This window comes from Lycium ferocissimum, chromosome 8 (genome assembly GCF_029784015.1).
Source record: "Lycium ferocissimum isolate CSIRO_LF1 chromosome 8, AGI_CSIRO_Lferr_CH_V1, whole genome shotgun sequence".
Taxonomy (NCBI): Eukaryota; Viridiplantae; Streptophyta; class Magnoliopsida; order Solanales; family Solanaceae; genus Lycium; species Lycium ferocissimum.
In genome coordinates this window covers 38,512,177-38,528,053 of record NC_081349.1, presented here as the reverse complement: position 1 = coordinate 38,528,053, position 15,877 = coordinate 38,512,177, and the positions used below count along the sequence as shown (strand labels likewise).

At 33.8% G+C, this 15,877-nt stretch overlaps 1 protein-coding gene, 1 non-coding gene and 1 pseudogene across 2 annotated transcripts; 1 reads left to right on the top strand and 2 right to left on the bottom strand.

The window, feature by feature from the left end:
* The first annotated feature begins 3,087 nt into the window (after positions 1-3,087).
* Positions 3,088-6,163, top strand: LOC132068376 (putative serine/threonine-protein kinase-like protein CCR3). The gene has a single exon (XM_059461946.1). It carries the CDS (start codon positions 3,621-3,623, stop codon positions 5,964-5,966), a length of 2,346 nt encoding a protein of 781 aa, XP_059317929.1. The 5' UTR covers positions 3,088-3,620; the 3' UTR covers positions 5,967-6,163.
* On the bottom strand, positions 3,209-3,315 carry LOC132069038 (U6 spliceosomal RNA). The gene has a single exon (XR_009417609.1). It is a non-coding gene; the product is annotated as a U6 spliceosomal RNA (small nuclear RNA).
* LOC132069039 (U6 spliceosomal RNA) lies at positions 3,482-3,594 on the bottom strand (annotated as a pseudogene).
* Positions 6,164-15,877: the final 9,714 nt, after the last annotated feature.

Sequence of the window (15,877 nt, the reverse complement as noted above, 5' to 3'; positions counted from 1 at the left end):
TTTAAACATTATCATTTTTGTGGGTGCAAGGTTTTTGAAACTAGTTGTCAGAAACATGCTATATTATATTTGTGTTGCTACATAAACTTTTCATTATGCTTAAGTGAAGATTTTAAAGTTAAATTGTTTTGAAATATAGAAATGCCCTTTTCTTTTTTAAAGAACAAATAAGAATCAACACAACAACATACTCATGAAAATCTACAAAGTTAAGGAGTATGAGAAAACAGAGAGTGTATTACGTACCTTATATCTACCTCAGGAGGGTAGAAAGGTAATTTTTTCGTAGAAAAAGAACAAATAAGAAAATGAAGTCATATAAATTAGAAGAGGGCCCAAGAGTAATTGATAACATTAATTGATCCTGGTGAACATAATTATTAATTAATGTTTATCATAAAAATTCAATGCTATCGTGAAAAAGATCCATTTTTCTACTACTTAGAAGAGGGAGTTTGGTCGTCCCTCTTCGTCGTCAGTTGATGGGACCCATTAAAAAAAAAATCTTTTGGGCCCTATATTAAACAGGCACTAAAAAAATAATAATTGTGTATCCCATATATATTAAACAACAACTAATATTTAAAAAAATTATGGGCCCCCTATTAAATACCAACCAGTATTATAAAAAAAAAAAAGTGAATCTCATAGTAAACACCATGCGTATTCGTAGAAAACACTAATATAATAAAGTTTTAGATATACGAACACAAATACAATGTTATATCAATCGTGTTTTGAACATAGTACATATAAAAAAAAAAAAATGGGCCCCATATTAAACAGGCCCGTAAAAAAAATTGTGGGCCCCATATATATTAAACAACAACTAATATTAAAAAAATGTGGGCCCCATATTAAACACCATCCAAAGATTAAAAAAAAGGTGAAACCCACCACATCCAAACTCACGGGAAAAAAAAAAGTGAACCCCATATTAACAAAATCAAGTAATATTAAAAAAAAAAAAAAGTTAATCCCATATTAAAAAAACAAACAATGTTAAAAAAAAAAAAATTGTGGGCCCCATATTAAATACCCCATATTAAATACCGTACGTATTCATAGAAAATACTAATATAATAAAGTTTTAAATACGGACAAACTACAACGTTATATTAATCGTGTTTTGAATATAGTATCATATTGACAAAAAATCAAGCAATATATAAAAAAAATCCCATATTAAAAAAATAAACAATGTCAAAAAAAGAGTGCAAACTTATATTTTTAACAAACACTAATATAATAAAGTTTTAGATAAAACAATGTTATATCAATCGTGTTTTGAACATAGTATATATATATATATAAAAAAAAAAAAGGGCCCCATATTAAACACCATCCAGTATTAAAAAAAAGTGGGACCCACCACATCCAAACTCACGGGAAAAAAAAAAGTGAACCCCATATTAACAAAATCAAGCAATATTGAAAAAAAGTTCCCATATTTAAAAACAAACAATGTTAAAAAAAATATGGATATATTAAACAATCACGTATTCGTAGCAAACACTAATATAATAAAGTTTTAAATACGGAAAGACAAACTATAATGTTATATTAATCGTGTTTTGAACATAGTATCCCATATTGACAAAATCAAGTTATTATGTTCATAAATATACTTAAAATATTTATATTTTAAAATAAGATAGAATTTAATGCAAAAGACATGACAAGTGAACTAAAGTATTTACCAACAATTAAAAATAATATTTCTTCGTTTAAATAGAAAATCAATTTCTACAACAAGTCTTTTCTTTTAAAAATATCAATAAATTTGCCGATTTTGTATTCAGAAAACATTAATATAATAAAATTTTAGATATAGGAAAACTACAATGTTATATTAATCATGTTTTAAACATAACATATACACTCTCTCTCTCTCTATATATATATATAATCACTATAAAGTCAACTACATACACATAAACGATTATAATTTAAAGTGTTGGGTAGTTTAAAGACGAATCTTTCCGTCTAGTTATATAATGCCTATATGAATTCTCATTTATCAATTTTGGGTACTCAAAAATTTGGAGTTCTCTAACATTAGAAGCAACTCATCCCAAGCGGGATAATAATGAGGAAATGAGATCTCTTGCCCTTTTACACTTTGAATAAAAGAAAATGATGTTTTTAAATTTCTAATGTGTTTTTTTAAAAATCTTTATTGTAAAAAATAAAATTTACCAAAAGAAATAAACTAAAAAAAAAAGAACTAAAAAAGCTATTTCTCCCGATAATAATACCACTTCCAAATTTTCATCATGCTCGGTCTCGACGTAATTTAACGTATGCAGTATGCTTGTATAAGAATGTCACAACATACTTTATATTATGAGATTTGGTCATCATATGTGATTATATCTACACATATGGATAAAAAGGACTAGAGGAGAAAATATCTTGCTACTTTGTTTCTTATTCCACACCCACAAACGTACTGATGTCGTTTGAGCAGGCCAATCTATTTTGAATTTTGAACCTTTGGATATATTCAATCACAAAATAGACCAAGCAAATCAGAGTGCATCCTCTAAATTAAGTGTTATTATTAAGATCTTAAAAATGAAGCAACATCTGCTTGGCATTTAGTCAACATTTCCCACTCTCCCAAATCCTCCAGTAAAGGAAAAAGCCGTGAACTAAAGTTTATCATTATAACAGTAAAGATACAATTTTTGTCACATATAAAAAATACAGAACATTAATTACTCTCTTACATGATATTAAATCATAATGATTATCTATTATATATAACAGTAAAGTCATATAATTTTATTATTATGGCAATAAAGTCACCTTAATGGTAGATTTTATTGTTTTAGTAGGTAGTTTAGTGAGATAAAAAAAATTATAATTTCACTATTATGGTTAATATAGTTTAGTTACCATATAAAATTACCAAGAAACCAAAAAAAAAAAAAAAAAAGAACCCCCGTTGCATTTATGATTTGTCTTGTACTACAGTGTATGAACTCTGCAAAACAGAACCATTCAAACATAATGGCGGAGCCGTCCCTGTACATTCACTGAAATTAATTTGTGTACTACATTAAAAGAAGTTTCTTAATATATGCACTGCATATTGCATCTCTTAAAAGTTTCCAATTACCTCTTCATAATTTTAATTCTCCCAAATTAAAATTCTGGTAAGCTACTGTTCAAACACATACACTTGCTCTGCATAACACTTAATAGCTCTATCTTCTTTCTCTGTGATTTGTGCGTGCCATCCTAATGCAGGTGTCATGCTAATATTCTCTGTATCGTTCCTTCTTTCTCTACAAATGAAAGAAAATTACTGTCAACAATACCTTATATGACCTTACCCCTCTCCATCACCGTTATCACCATCACCATCATCGCACTAATAACATCCTTCTTACCATTTTCTCATTCCTTAGGTAGTTCCTCCATCACACTCGCCATCATCTCCTCCTAACCAGCTACCAAACGACCCCTTACAACTTTATCTTCCTTCTTTCTCTACATTTCTGCGTGTCATTCTTCCGCAGGTGTCATGCTAATCTTCTCTGTATCTCTCCAATTTCATTGTTCCTTCTTTCTCTGCAAATGAAAGAATACTACTCTCAACAACAATACATTAGATGAAGTTACCCCTCTCCATCACCGTTATCATCGCCACTATCATCACACTAATAACATCCTTCTTACCATTTTCTCATTCCCTTGGTAGTTCCTCAACAACTCTCGCCATCATCTCCACCACCACTATCTGTGGCATAGTAGCCTCTCAACCTGTACAAAGAATCCATTGCTTTTCACAAAACCAATCAACACCTATACTCCCTAACATCTCCTTTAGCTCCATTTCTGGTGGACTTAATGGCTTAACCGCCGTTAAAACTGACGGTTCTTCACTTATCTTCTGGAACGCCTCTAGTTTACAACCAAAAAGACTGTTTTTCAGTTACTCAACTTTGTTAACTACTGTTACAATGGGTGATACTCAAATTTGTGCCTTAACAAACAGTACTACCCAAAATGTTATATGTTGGAGAGACGACGACTCAAAACAACCAAACGGGTCGTTACAGTTTATGTCGATCTCATCTGGATCGGGATTTTCTTGTGGGATTGTGAAAATTTCAAGAATGGTTGTATGTTGGGGAAATAATAGTATTATTGCTTCAGTTATCCAATATGAGTTTGATAATTTATCAATGGTGAATATATTTGCTGGTGGAAGGCATGCTTGTGGAATGAATACCACTGGATTTGTTATCTGTAAAGGAGATAATACTAATGGTCAATTAGATATTCCATCTAATTTTGCTTATGAGTATTATGGATTAGCTCTTGGAGTAAATCATACTTGTGGAATTTTGAGAACTAATTATACAGTTGTTTGTTGGGGTGGAAATGGTGTATTTTCAAGTAATGTTACAAAAGGTGTTTCTTTTGAATCAATTGTTGCTGGTTTAGATTTTACTTGTGGATTAACAAGTGGCAATTTTTCAGTTATTTGTTGGGGACCTGCTTGGACTAGTAATACATATCCTTCAGGTACTGAACTTCCTTTACCAGCGATTTTACCAGGCCCGTGTGTTACAAGTACATGTGATTGTGGTATATATCCTCAGTCGAAAACGTTGTGTTCTGGCAATGGTAATATTTGTAGGCCTTGTGATATTTCAGTTGTAGTGCCACCACCATCACCATCATCACCAGTGTTTATTCCAGTGCCATCGTCGCCGTCTAAAGGGCTGAGAAAGGCATTATTAGCTTTTGTAATTGTTGGATCAGTTGGGCTTATTGCGGGGATTTGTACTATTGTTTATTGTTTATGGACTGGTGTTTGTTTTGGTAAGAAGAAAATTCATAATTCTGTTCAACCTACTATTGGTACTAATAATAGTGGTCAAGTTTCAAGATCTTCGACTCTAAGGCGCCAAGGGTCGAGGCTAATGAGGCGTCAAAGGAGCGGAACTTCATCTATACATGGTGACAGGGCAGAGGAGTTTTTGTTTTCGGAGCTTGTTAAAGCTACGGACAATTTCTCTTTAAAGAACAAGATTGGTGCTGGTAGCTTTGGGGTTGTTTACAAGGGAAACTTGGGTGATGGACGTGAGGTTGCAATTAAGCGTGGTGAAACAAGTGCCAAGATGAAGAAATTCCTAGAGAAAGAGAGGGCATTCGAATCGGAGTTGGCATTCTTGTCCCGACTACACCACAAACACTTGGTTAGATTAGTTGGTTATTGTGAAGAAATGGACGAAAGACTCTTGGTTTACGAGTTCATGAAAAACGGGGCGCTATATGATCATTTACATGATAAGAACAACGTGGAGAAGAGTAGTAGTATAGTGAATTCTTGGAAAATGAGGATCAAGATTGCATTAGATGCTGCTCGTGGCATCGAATACCTTCACAATTATGCAGTTCCATCTATAATCCACAGGGACATCAAGTCGTCCAACATTTTAATAGACACAAATTGGATCGCAAGAGTGTCTGATTTTGGATTATCGTTGATGGGGCCTGAGACCGATGCCAGTTTCAGTCAGCCAATGAGGGCTGTGGGCACAGTAGGGTATATCGATCCGGAATACTACGGACTAAATGTCTTGACAGCAAAGAGTGATGTCTATGGACTCGGGGTGGTACTGTTAGAACTTTTAACCGGAAAACGAGCCCTATTCAACACTAGTGGAAAGGGCGATGCGCCAATGAGTGTAGTGGACTTTGCAGTACCGGCAATTATGGCTGGAGAATTGAACAAGATTTTGGATCCCAGAGTTGGCATCCCGGAGCTGAGGGAAGCAGAAGGAGTAGAATTGGTGGCATATACTGCAATGCATTGTGTGCATTTGGAAGGAAAACATAGACCTACCATGGCCGATATTGTTTCTAATTTAGAGAGAGCTTTGGCTACATGTGATGATAGACATGGAAGCATCTCTAGTAGTCCAAATTCCATTATTTCAGATTGATATCCCACGTATACATCCGTGAAAGACTCCCGGCCACAAGTATCACTAGAAGATATTTATTGGCGGTTAGAATAGTACTATTCGTGTAACAATTGTTGTTAGTGTAAACTGTATAGAGTAGATTGTTCAGTCTGTGTAGTCTCTAAGTGATTTTGTAAAATGTTTATAGCCGGAATGAAATTCTTTTCTTCCTAGAAGGATAGAATATTCACTATTCTATTTATCATCTTCTTGATAGGACTTTTTTACTTGATTTTTTTTTTTTTTTTTGTGTGTATGTATGTTATTGTCTCTCGAAAAGTGTACGTTTATCAACTTCAACTTTATGGATGGACCATTTCACTCGATCAAAAGGTGCTTAACGAACAAAAATCCAATTGTTGAATTGACAATTCAAGACCATTAAAATATAGTATACGTTTGTCAAACATCAATAATAGCAGCAACCCACAAGGCAACTGATTCACAGGAGCTACTCATAATGTTTCAATTTTGAAATTCTGGAAATTTAGAATATTAGACTATGGATGTCAACTGTAAACAAATCATTTCATCGCCTGCAAATATCGAGTTTAGATGAAGCAAGAATGAGCGAACCCATCCTCAAACTTTCCATTAACCATTGTATTTACATCGGCCATATAACTAGGTATCACTACCTTCCACTAAAGATAGATATCAGGTAACTTTGCCTACTAAGACGTAAGCCATTGAAAGGAAATACCAAACAATTTTTTTTTGTTTTTTTTTGTTTTTTGTTTTTACTATAATTGGAGAATTATTTCCAAAAAATTACCTACTAGTATTTTTGTTTTTCCCTGAGGTTTTGACAACTAACTACTTCTCTATTTTGTTCGGTCCATTCAGGTACAAATTATAGTATAGCGTTAAAGGGGTATGGTTGTTGTGGCTTGTACACCACAGAATTGAAGAGCGATTGCCCATCCTCATAGATTATAGATTGATGGAGTAGTAGTCTACCAAAGCTAAAAGAGTCTAATTCAAAATTTAAAGTTTATGAAATCTGAATTTGAATTTATAGGCTATGCAATTTATTGAATATACATGTTTTGTGATAAATATATAGGGTTAGACTAAAGTTATAAGAGTTCTGCCGGATTAGCTTTGCCCAGATAAAAAGGTGGTCCAATATGTTTAAATTTTTGGCTTTTTCCTAACAAACCACAATTAATTCCTACAGGCTGAGCAGCAGTAGATGAGAAATATTGACTTTCAACATTCCATTGAAAGCCAGTCAATAAAGGCGAAATAGGTTATGATGTAGCTCTTCGATAAATGAAAATAGAACTTCGAGTTCGTATCTCTTAAATGAAATAATATGTCAAAATTAATGTAAGGTTCATTGGTTGCAAATTTGATGATTATTAATGATGTTGGAATTTGTCAATGGTCGGCTTTGCCATAGGATTTTTATCTTCTTTTTCTTATTTTGATAAATGTATTAGCACTATTTTTGTACTTTGAAGTATTTAGGAAACAAATGAATTAGTAGCGTTAATCATTTTAACGTGTGAGAGAAGGTGAAATTAGATTATTAAAAAGCAATTGGAGGATTAATGTCAAGTAAAAAGTAAAAGCGAAGAGTACATTCGGATAAGAGTAAACATCCTCACTCATGTTTGTGTAATGTATTCAATTAAACGGGAAAAACCTTGTCCGTACTCGTTGTTTATATCAATTCAATAAATACATGACATATGATTTTACAAATATTCTTATTATTAGACCATAGGTAATATAATAAATACACATCCTTACTTTATTTTTTGGCTTAACTAAGATAAATTAACATAAATTGATATAAACACCAAGCACGGACAATAGTCTTTCAACAATTACTTCTAACAATTTTCAGAGTAGGAGAGACCTCAATACATAAAAGAGGAAAAAAATCACTTGGTGAGTATATAACTTTATACTTTTAGACTAAAAGATAGCAATACTTGTCAGTAAATTTCTAAGAGCTTATTTGGGTTTGATGTACTTGGTGAAACAATAAGGTATAAAAAAAATGATATTTGCTTTACATCAAGGGTAAAGGTGTAAATATATCCCTCAACTTTACGATTTAAAACAGATATACCCTTATTTAAATAAGCAGTATATATATACCCCTCGTTAAAAAAGTAGTGTATATATACCCTTGCCTAACCCCCTGCCAGCACCAATCCTAAAGATCAATCCATATGATAAAAAAAAATTGATGGGTTTTGTTCTAAAAAACCCTAGTGGATTTTTCTTCAAATCCTACCCAAATTTTCGATGAAAATCACAATTGATTATATGGTTTTTCTCAAAAACATATGGGTAACATATTACCTAAGTCAGTTTGCACGGAAATTGTATGAAACAAGGATTATTGAATTTTTTGGAGTTAAATTCTTAATAATAAAAACTTAAAACTTTAAAATTCAATATCTCACAAACTACAAGGAGAAAAAATATGATCCACATATCGACGGAAAGCTATCGATGAGATCTATAAAATCCCTAAGGTTTCACGCAAAAACTAGGCATTTACAGACAGAAAACAATGCAATTAAGATTCGGGATTATTCATAAAAACCCTAATTTTCATGTATTGCATACGATCATGTCTCAAATCAGAACATGAGCATATGGCTCTGATACCAATGAAGTATTTGAAGCATAATATACTAGTTAGGAGACTTATGGGTTTCTCAATAGCGGAAGCGGATCTACAGCAACCACAACTCGTGTCACCGATTGTTGAGAATTCTCACAATGTGGATGAACTCCCTTTTTCCACAACCTAGATATCCCTCTTACAGATGATGCATATATTTTACCCTAACCCTAGTAGTTTTCTATTGTGAAAAATCATCTTTTTTCTACACCCATAATTATGTATTTATATGCTAGTAGTAGAGTTTTAGGAGGAGGACTAGCTAATGGGTTAACGGGTTAGTTAGCACCCTTATGGGTAGACCCGACCCAATAACAATTTTCCAACACCAAATTAAGCAGAGAATAAGCTGACTGAAACAATACATTAGTATGCATCAAATTGGATAGATGTGTAAACCAGTAAGCATGGAAGATATCAGGTGTACTGATACTACTTTAGGATTGTTCTCATCCGGTGAGCGGAAAATGGTGATGATCTAGAAAATACTGGATTCATATGAACCCGGTATCATACCCCACATCCACCTCTGAATCCAAGAAGCTCATTTGCTCATCATACCCCATGTGAAAATGTTCCAGATACTTCTAGAAACTCATTTGCCAACTTCATCATTTATGGTATGGCATCACCGTGGTGGATGCCATCATAATAAAGGTAATCAATATGCATTGGTGTATTTTTACTGAGGAAGAGAAATGACATGCAATTGAATGTAAACGTTTCAGCGTTTGCTCGTGTCATTGTCATTGGCTCGTCAGTAATCCCACGGAGAAGCACAAGTAGTCTAATTCAAGTGAAAACTAACAATTAGTAGTTGATAAAAAGAAAACAAAGCCCAACGGGAAGGTGTTTATTTCAGATGAAGTTAATCCAAGCCTTGAAAATTTGAACTATACACGTGGCATTAATTTGGATATGCATTGAGCAATACCGGAGGATCCTTCCAGATCTCATCCCTAGTTGTAGGTTTATCTGCACTCAATATTTTGACATGAAAAATAAATTTGTGTAAAGTTCATAAACATTGGAAAAAATAACAAGTTTGAACCCATAATTTTTAGAATACAATAGGCTCAATGCTATACATTTTAAAAGTTTAACTCATTAATTAACTCATTAATATTCTGGCTCAAACAGGTCATTATCCATAGTAATCTAAATTTATATTTGTGTCCTCATATCATGTTTGATCTTGGTATAGCATGCTAGTGTTTTTACCCAAAAAGTTACTTACTTATCAATGGAAAAAAACATGTGTAACTAAGGTATACATCATGGACTGAAACTCCGCCGTAGATAAAGCATGACATTTAAATGGAAAGGTTTACTCTTTACATATTACGTTTGGAAACAAAATTGAAGAAACTGCCAGGTTTCAAGACACAACTACCAAGTTAATTTTTTAAAGGGAAAAAGGTAAGAATATACCTCTCAATTTTCCAATTTAGAGCAGTTATACTCATGGTTTAAAAAGTGGTGTATATGTATCTCCGTTGTTACACAAATAGTGCAAATATATTATTTTCGCTGATATAATTTTTTAAATTAAAACAAGAGTCATTGTAGGGATATATGTCAAGACCCAATTAGCCGTGAGTGGCACCCACACAAACCCCCTAGCGGGCAAACCATCCCCTTAACCCATTTACTTACTCATTTGAACAATTAAAAATCAATGGCTAGAAATAACTAAAGAATAAGTCTAAATCATTGCCATAGATAAAATAACTGCGGAACCTCAAAGATCCGAAAGTCATCGTGAAGGGACTCTAAAACATAAAGCTGTCTAATGAATGAAATAACTGTCTAAAATAATCATAAATGTCTAGAATGAAAGTATACATCCAAATAAGCAAAGATCTTCAGGCGGCATGGCATGAATAGGAGTTCACCCTTGGATCTCATCAGGAACTGGCCTCACACTAGAGATGAGGTCTGGAAGAAGTCTCTGGAATACAATCTGCACTCAAATAAAAAGTGCAGCAAGGTAGTATCAGTACAAACACTATGTACCGGTAGATATCATAAGCCGACTAAGATTAGTATCATGCATACTTTATAAAATCAACAAGATAGGCAGATAGGCACAACAACACATAACAAAATAATGTCATCAACAGAAATCAGCCGACACAGGAATAAGATAAGTCCAGCCTCAACCATCAACAGGAATAATATAAGTCCGATGAAATGCAATGCAATAATGATAGTATCTCAACCGTGTACACATATGCTACATGGTATTGTTTCCCCAATTAGTCATGACCTGCAGGGGACTCATGGTGTCCATGTACCACTCGCTCCGAAACTGACCTCGGGTCACGAGCTCATAACTAGACCACATCCTCACCCCCCGCCAAATGTGCCTATATATATATATATATATATATATATATATATATATATATATATATATATATATATATATATATATATCGATCGCAATATGATTCCCAACGTATTTCCACCCAACAGCTTAATATGGAATATGCTCGGTCAATAATATCGATGTCAATGAATACAAGGCACCATGCCACAAGTCATAACAAGACTCAGATAAATTCACTCAACACAACATTAATATGCAACCATCTCAATCAACAAGAAGAGTATATATTGACTCCTTCCTTTTCAAAACACAACAATTCTATCTCAAGTTTCGGTATAAGAAGAAATGGCAACAAGCCCACATAATCATAATTCATACCAAACAAATCATACTTTCTCCTATCAACTTCATTACATATACAATCAATTAACCAAAGTCTAACTCAAGTAGTCCGTAAGCTACCTCGAAGCCGAACTGGAATAATGCACTTATTCTGCAACAGCTTTCCCCTTTCGCAAAGCTTCGGAACGTTCAAAATCTAGCAATCATAACGCAAAGTGAGTATTGGATTATCTACTCAACAAAATTACAATTGGGAAAGAGAACCCAACCATTCCTATCCTTTTCAATTGGATGAACTATCACTAAGTGTGAATTCATACTAATATCAATCCCAATAATCATATTCTATCAATTCATGGGTTTTCCAATCAATTCAACCCCTTTCAATCAATTTTTAGGCTAAAACTTCCATTTTTTTTATTGGAACCCTAAGTCTCAATCAACAATTCCCTTAAGTCTCAATCAACAATTCTCACCATTAATAATCAAATTCTTATCCTAGGAAGCGATAGTCTATACTCCTAGAGGATTAAACAACAATAAAATCAATACCCATTCATTATTTAAGGGTTTCATAAATTCTAAGGTTCTAGCCTTTCAATTCACCATTAAAGAACATTAGATGATGTAGGGACTTAAAATGATTATGGAATGAACGAAATTAAAGGTTGAGACTTACCTTGACGAAGAGTGGTGCCTCAGCCTTAGAAAAATCGTCTTATTATTTTTTGGGAACTGTTTTTGGTGTTATGTGGGGAATGGGTTCAGAATATGAAATATAAAACACAATTTCTGCCTCCCGTCGATCGCTGCAAAGGGTCGATGTTTCACTACGGCGGTCCCGCTATAGCGAAAATGGTCCCGCTATGGCGGACCTCATTAAATATCGAAACTTCTGGGTGGCGGACTCGCTACAGCTGTAATACCGCCGTCGCAGCGGTGCATATCGACCAGTGAGCTTTGGTTTTTCCCTAGTTGTTCACCCAAAATTCCAACACCAATCCGAGGCCTTACAGACGTAAACCAAACATACACACATATACATAAAAACATGTTATAGACTCACCAGTGGCCTTGAAATTTCCAGCGGTGGTCTAATTTACCAAATCCCCCATCCACCCCCCCCCCTCCCCCCACCCCCTAAAAAAAAATAAACATACAACAAGTTTCAAACAATGCGCAACAACAAACAAATCAAGTTTCAGTTTTTTAGTCTCCTAACTCTTTGAGTTCTCATTAAGCTTATTTTTATGCTCGGGAAGGTACTAGCAAAGGTAAAATGGTCAAAGCCCCCATAACGACCTTGCGGGTCGTTACAATATATTTGTACCTTTTCGCAAAGACCAGGCTATATTTGCACCTTCTCAGTTCTCACACATGAACTTTTTTGTTTTTGCCTTCTTTAATTCAACGATTTGAATTATTGCTTTAATGATCAAATTTCTTTTTGACCTCATCTTCTTATTAAATAGATCATAGATACCCCAACTTATTTTTACGCATGTGCAAAAATAAATTGCAATTTACTCAATATGATTATTGGAAATAATAAGAAATCTTGAGATTTTGATTGATTTTTAAAATTTATGAACTAAAATATATTAGACATTTTTTCGGGTGTATGACATTTCATTAAGGGTGAAATGAGAGTGTGAAGTTATAATATTTTTAAATATATAAACATATTATTTTTTATGAGGCTAATTAACAAGAAATGTGAGTCATATAAATTGGAGTATAAATTAATAGCCTAGGAGTCTACTTTCTATAAAATGAGCAGGGTATATTGTCTCCTTTCAGTAACTTTCAATCTCAAAACGAAGAAATTATACTCACATTTGAAAAGAAACATATATTTCGCATTTGCCTCATACTCCTGGATCCGGCTTCTCTCCATTACTCATCCTCTTTCATTTTCTCAAATTTGTTCCTATCGCCTCGCTGGTTTAAATTAAAAATTAAATAACTTTCTTAAAATCTCAAGATTTCTTATTTACTCGCAATAATTATAAGTGATCAAACTGTAATGTATTGTATGCATCTGCATAAAAATATTTTGGGAAATCTATGGTAGATTTAATGAGAAGATGAGCACAAAAAGAAATTTGATCATCAAAGCAATAAATTCAAATTAATCGTTGAAATAAAGAAGGCAAAAAAAATTCATGCATCAGAAGGTCCAAATATACCCCCCAAACTTTGCAAAAAAAGGTGGCAAATATGCCAGTACAGTGGCTTTTATTTTAATTAAAAACTTTCCGTCAGCGAAAATGATATATTTGCACCATTTGTGTAACGGCCTCACGGCAGGGGTATATATGCACTATTTTTTTTTTAACGAGGGTATATCTGCTCTAAATCGCAATGTTGAGGGATATATTTGCATCTTTTCACTTTTTAAAATGAAATAAATTTGAGAATTTTTCAAGAATATACTGTCCAACACAACATATTACACTCAAGTAGCAATATTTTCAGTTTATACCCGCATACCTAGCTACTCTTTCATATCATAGTACATCTGGTATATAACATAGTACTATATTATACACTTGTTATAAATAATGTATCAACCCTCTATAGTGTATAAGAGGTATTTATACACAATTTTATAGCGTTATATAATAAATTATACATCGTTATTTAAATTTATACAAAGGTCACGTTTCATTCCTACAAACTTCAACTATGAAACTCCATGAGAAATGGGTCACGTAATATAAGGGACTCTCGTCCTTGATTCTTGAATAGTCGATATAGAATCAGTCCTATGGTGGTGCCGCAAAGGTTGTGAAAACTTAAAAGCGATTCAAACAGCTAAGTACCTAGTCGATTTCATTCGACATTTAATTACTATCCCAGACGAATTAAAAAGTTGGCCACAAGGAATAGTTGTATGCTGCGATATCCTTGTCCTTTGGTTGATGGCTGGAAAGAGCAGAATAATCCTTTTGTACGTATATGTTTGCGCCACTTCTGGTGAATATCTAGTTATTTACTTGGCAATTAAGTGTGTATGAAGGATCACTTAAATTCATATCTGAAAGAAACGGGTCGGGTCAGTGGGTATGGGTTTGAAAGTGGGTGGATTTTGCTTTTTAAATTAATTAGGAGTAAATAATATATGTAGCCAATCACAATAAGTCACATGGCTTTTTAAAATTAGAAGGTTTAGGGGTCATTTGGTAGGAGGGATAGGATGGGCTGAATTATTAATCCAATGGGATTAGAATTAATCCTATGTTTGGTTGGTGGGATAACTTCATCCAGTCCCATGTAGATGGGATAAAATGTGGGATAAGGTGGGATTAATAATCCCACATAAAGGGCGGGATTAGTAATCCCATCTTATCTCACTCAATCTCCTCTACATGGGATTACTTACCCTTCTACCAAACGACCCCTTAGGATGTTAGTTTGAGGGGTATTCTTGAGCCAAAAATATAGGTTAGGGGTATTTTTAGACCAATAGGTGGATGAAGGGTATTTATGAGCCATTTCCCATACATTAGGGGTATTTTTGGCTCTTTTCCCTTTGTTTTTTTAAAATTTTACAGCCGATACCTTCAGATAGGGGTGGGTAAATTAGCCCATGACCGTCTAACCCATTCAAGTTTGGTAGATCAATGACTGCCCATTTTTCTATTAACTCAGTCTATTTTGACCAGCCAAATTCAATTTATCTAAAAATTGAGCTGATATATAGCCCAAATTATGAAAAATCTTGTCAAAATTGAGCCTGTTAGTTTGAAGTGCCAAAGTGAGCGAGAAAGGTGAACGGACGGATTTTTAGCAAAATAGATTAATAAAAGGCATATTTAGACCTTTTCGGATAGTCCACGTACATTTTTGGTCCTTTTCCGTTACTACAATACACGAAAGCACAAAAGAAAGATACAGCTTGAGAACATTAATAAATCAGCGGACAAATTGCTTATGGAATAAACATCCCATGTATACAGCACACATGAGATTTAGAACCTAGAGAACACTAGCGATCATCTTATCTTGACACCGGGTGGCAACCCAAAAAAAGAACAGAGAAGCCATTACCTTGGAATCGGTTGCACCTAATAACTGCAACATTCCAGTTCAGGTCAAGAAGAGGACCAACGAACAACTCGAAGACAAAACCCACCGAGTTACAAATAAGCTTGATAGACAAAAAAATGATACTCATTCCAGATAAGAATTATCAAGTTCTACAACACAGTAGCCTCAAGACACTATCAAGAATGCATGTTAACATGTAGAAATTGGAAAGAACATTTCCAGGTTTACACAAGTACTATAGGCAATTTACAACATCATTATAACATTGACAACTTGCCAAAAATCAGCAATATAACAATAATTTGATCGCACTGTCATCTTTTTGGTAATCAACTTTTTCCATTAACCACCAAATGAAGAGTTACAAAGCCATAGCTAGCTACAACACAGCTTAGCTATCTCAGGGGTTACAAACAAAACAAAAGACCAAACAATACAACAGGAATCACAAATCACTAGCAAACTAAGAAAGAAAATCTAAGAAGGTATTTCTGCATAACTGGTACGGCTCTCACA

What these genes read in the sequence shown, in the direction of transcription:
- LOC132068376 (XM_059461946.1), top strand. Translation starts at nt 3,621, where the DNA reads ATGAAGTTACCCCTCTCCATCACCGTTATCATCGCCACTATCATCACA.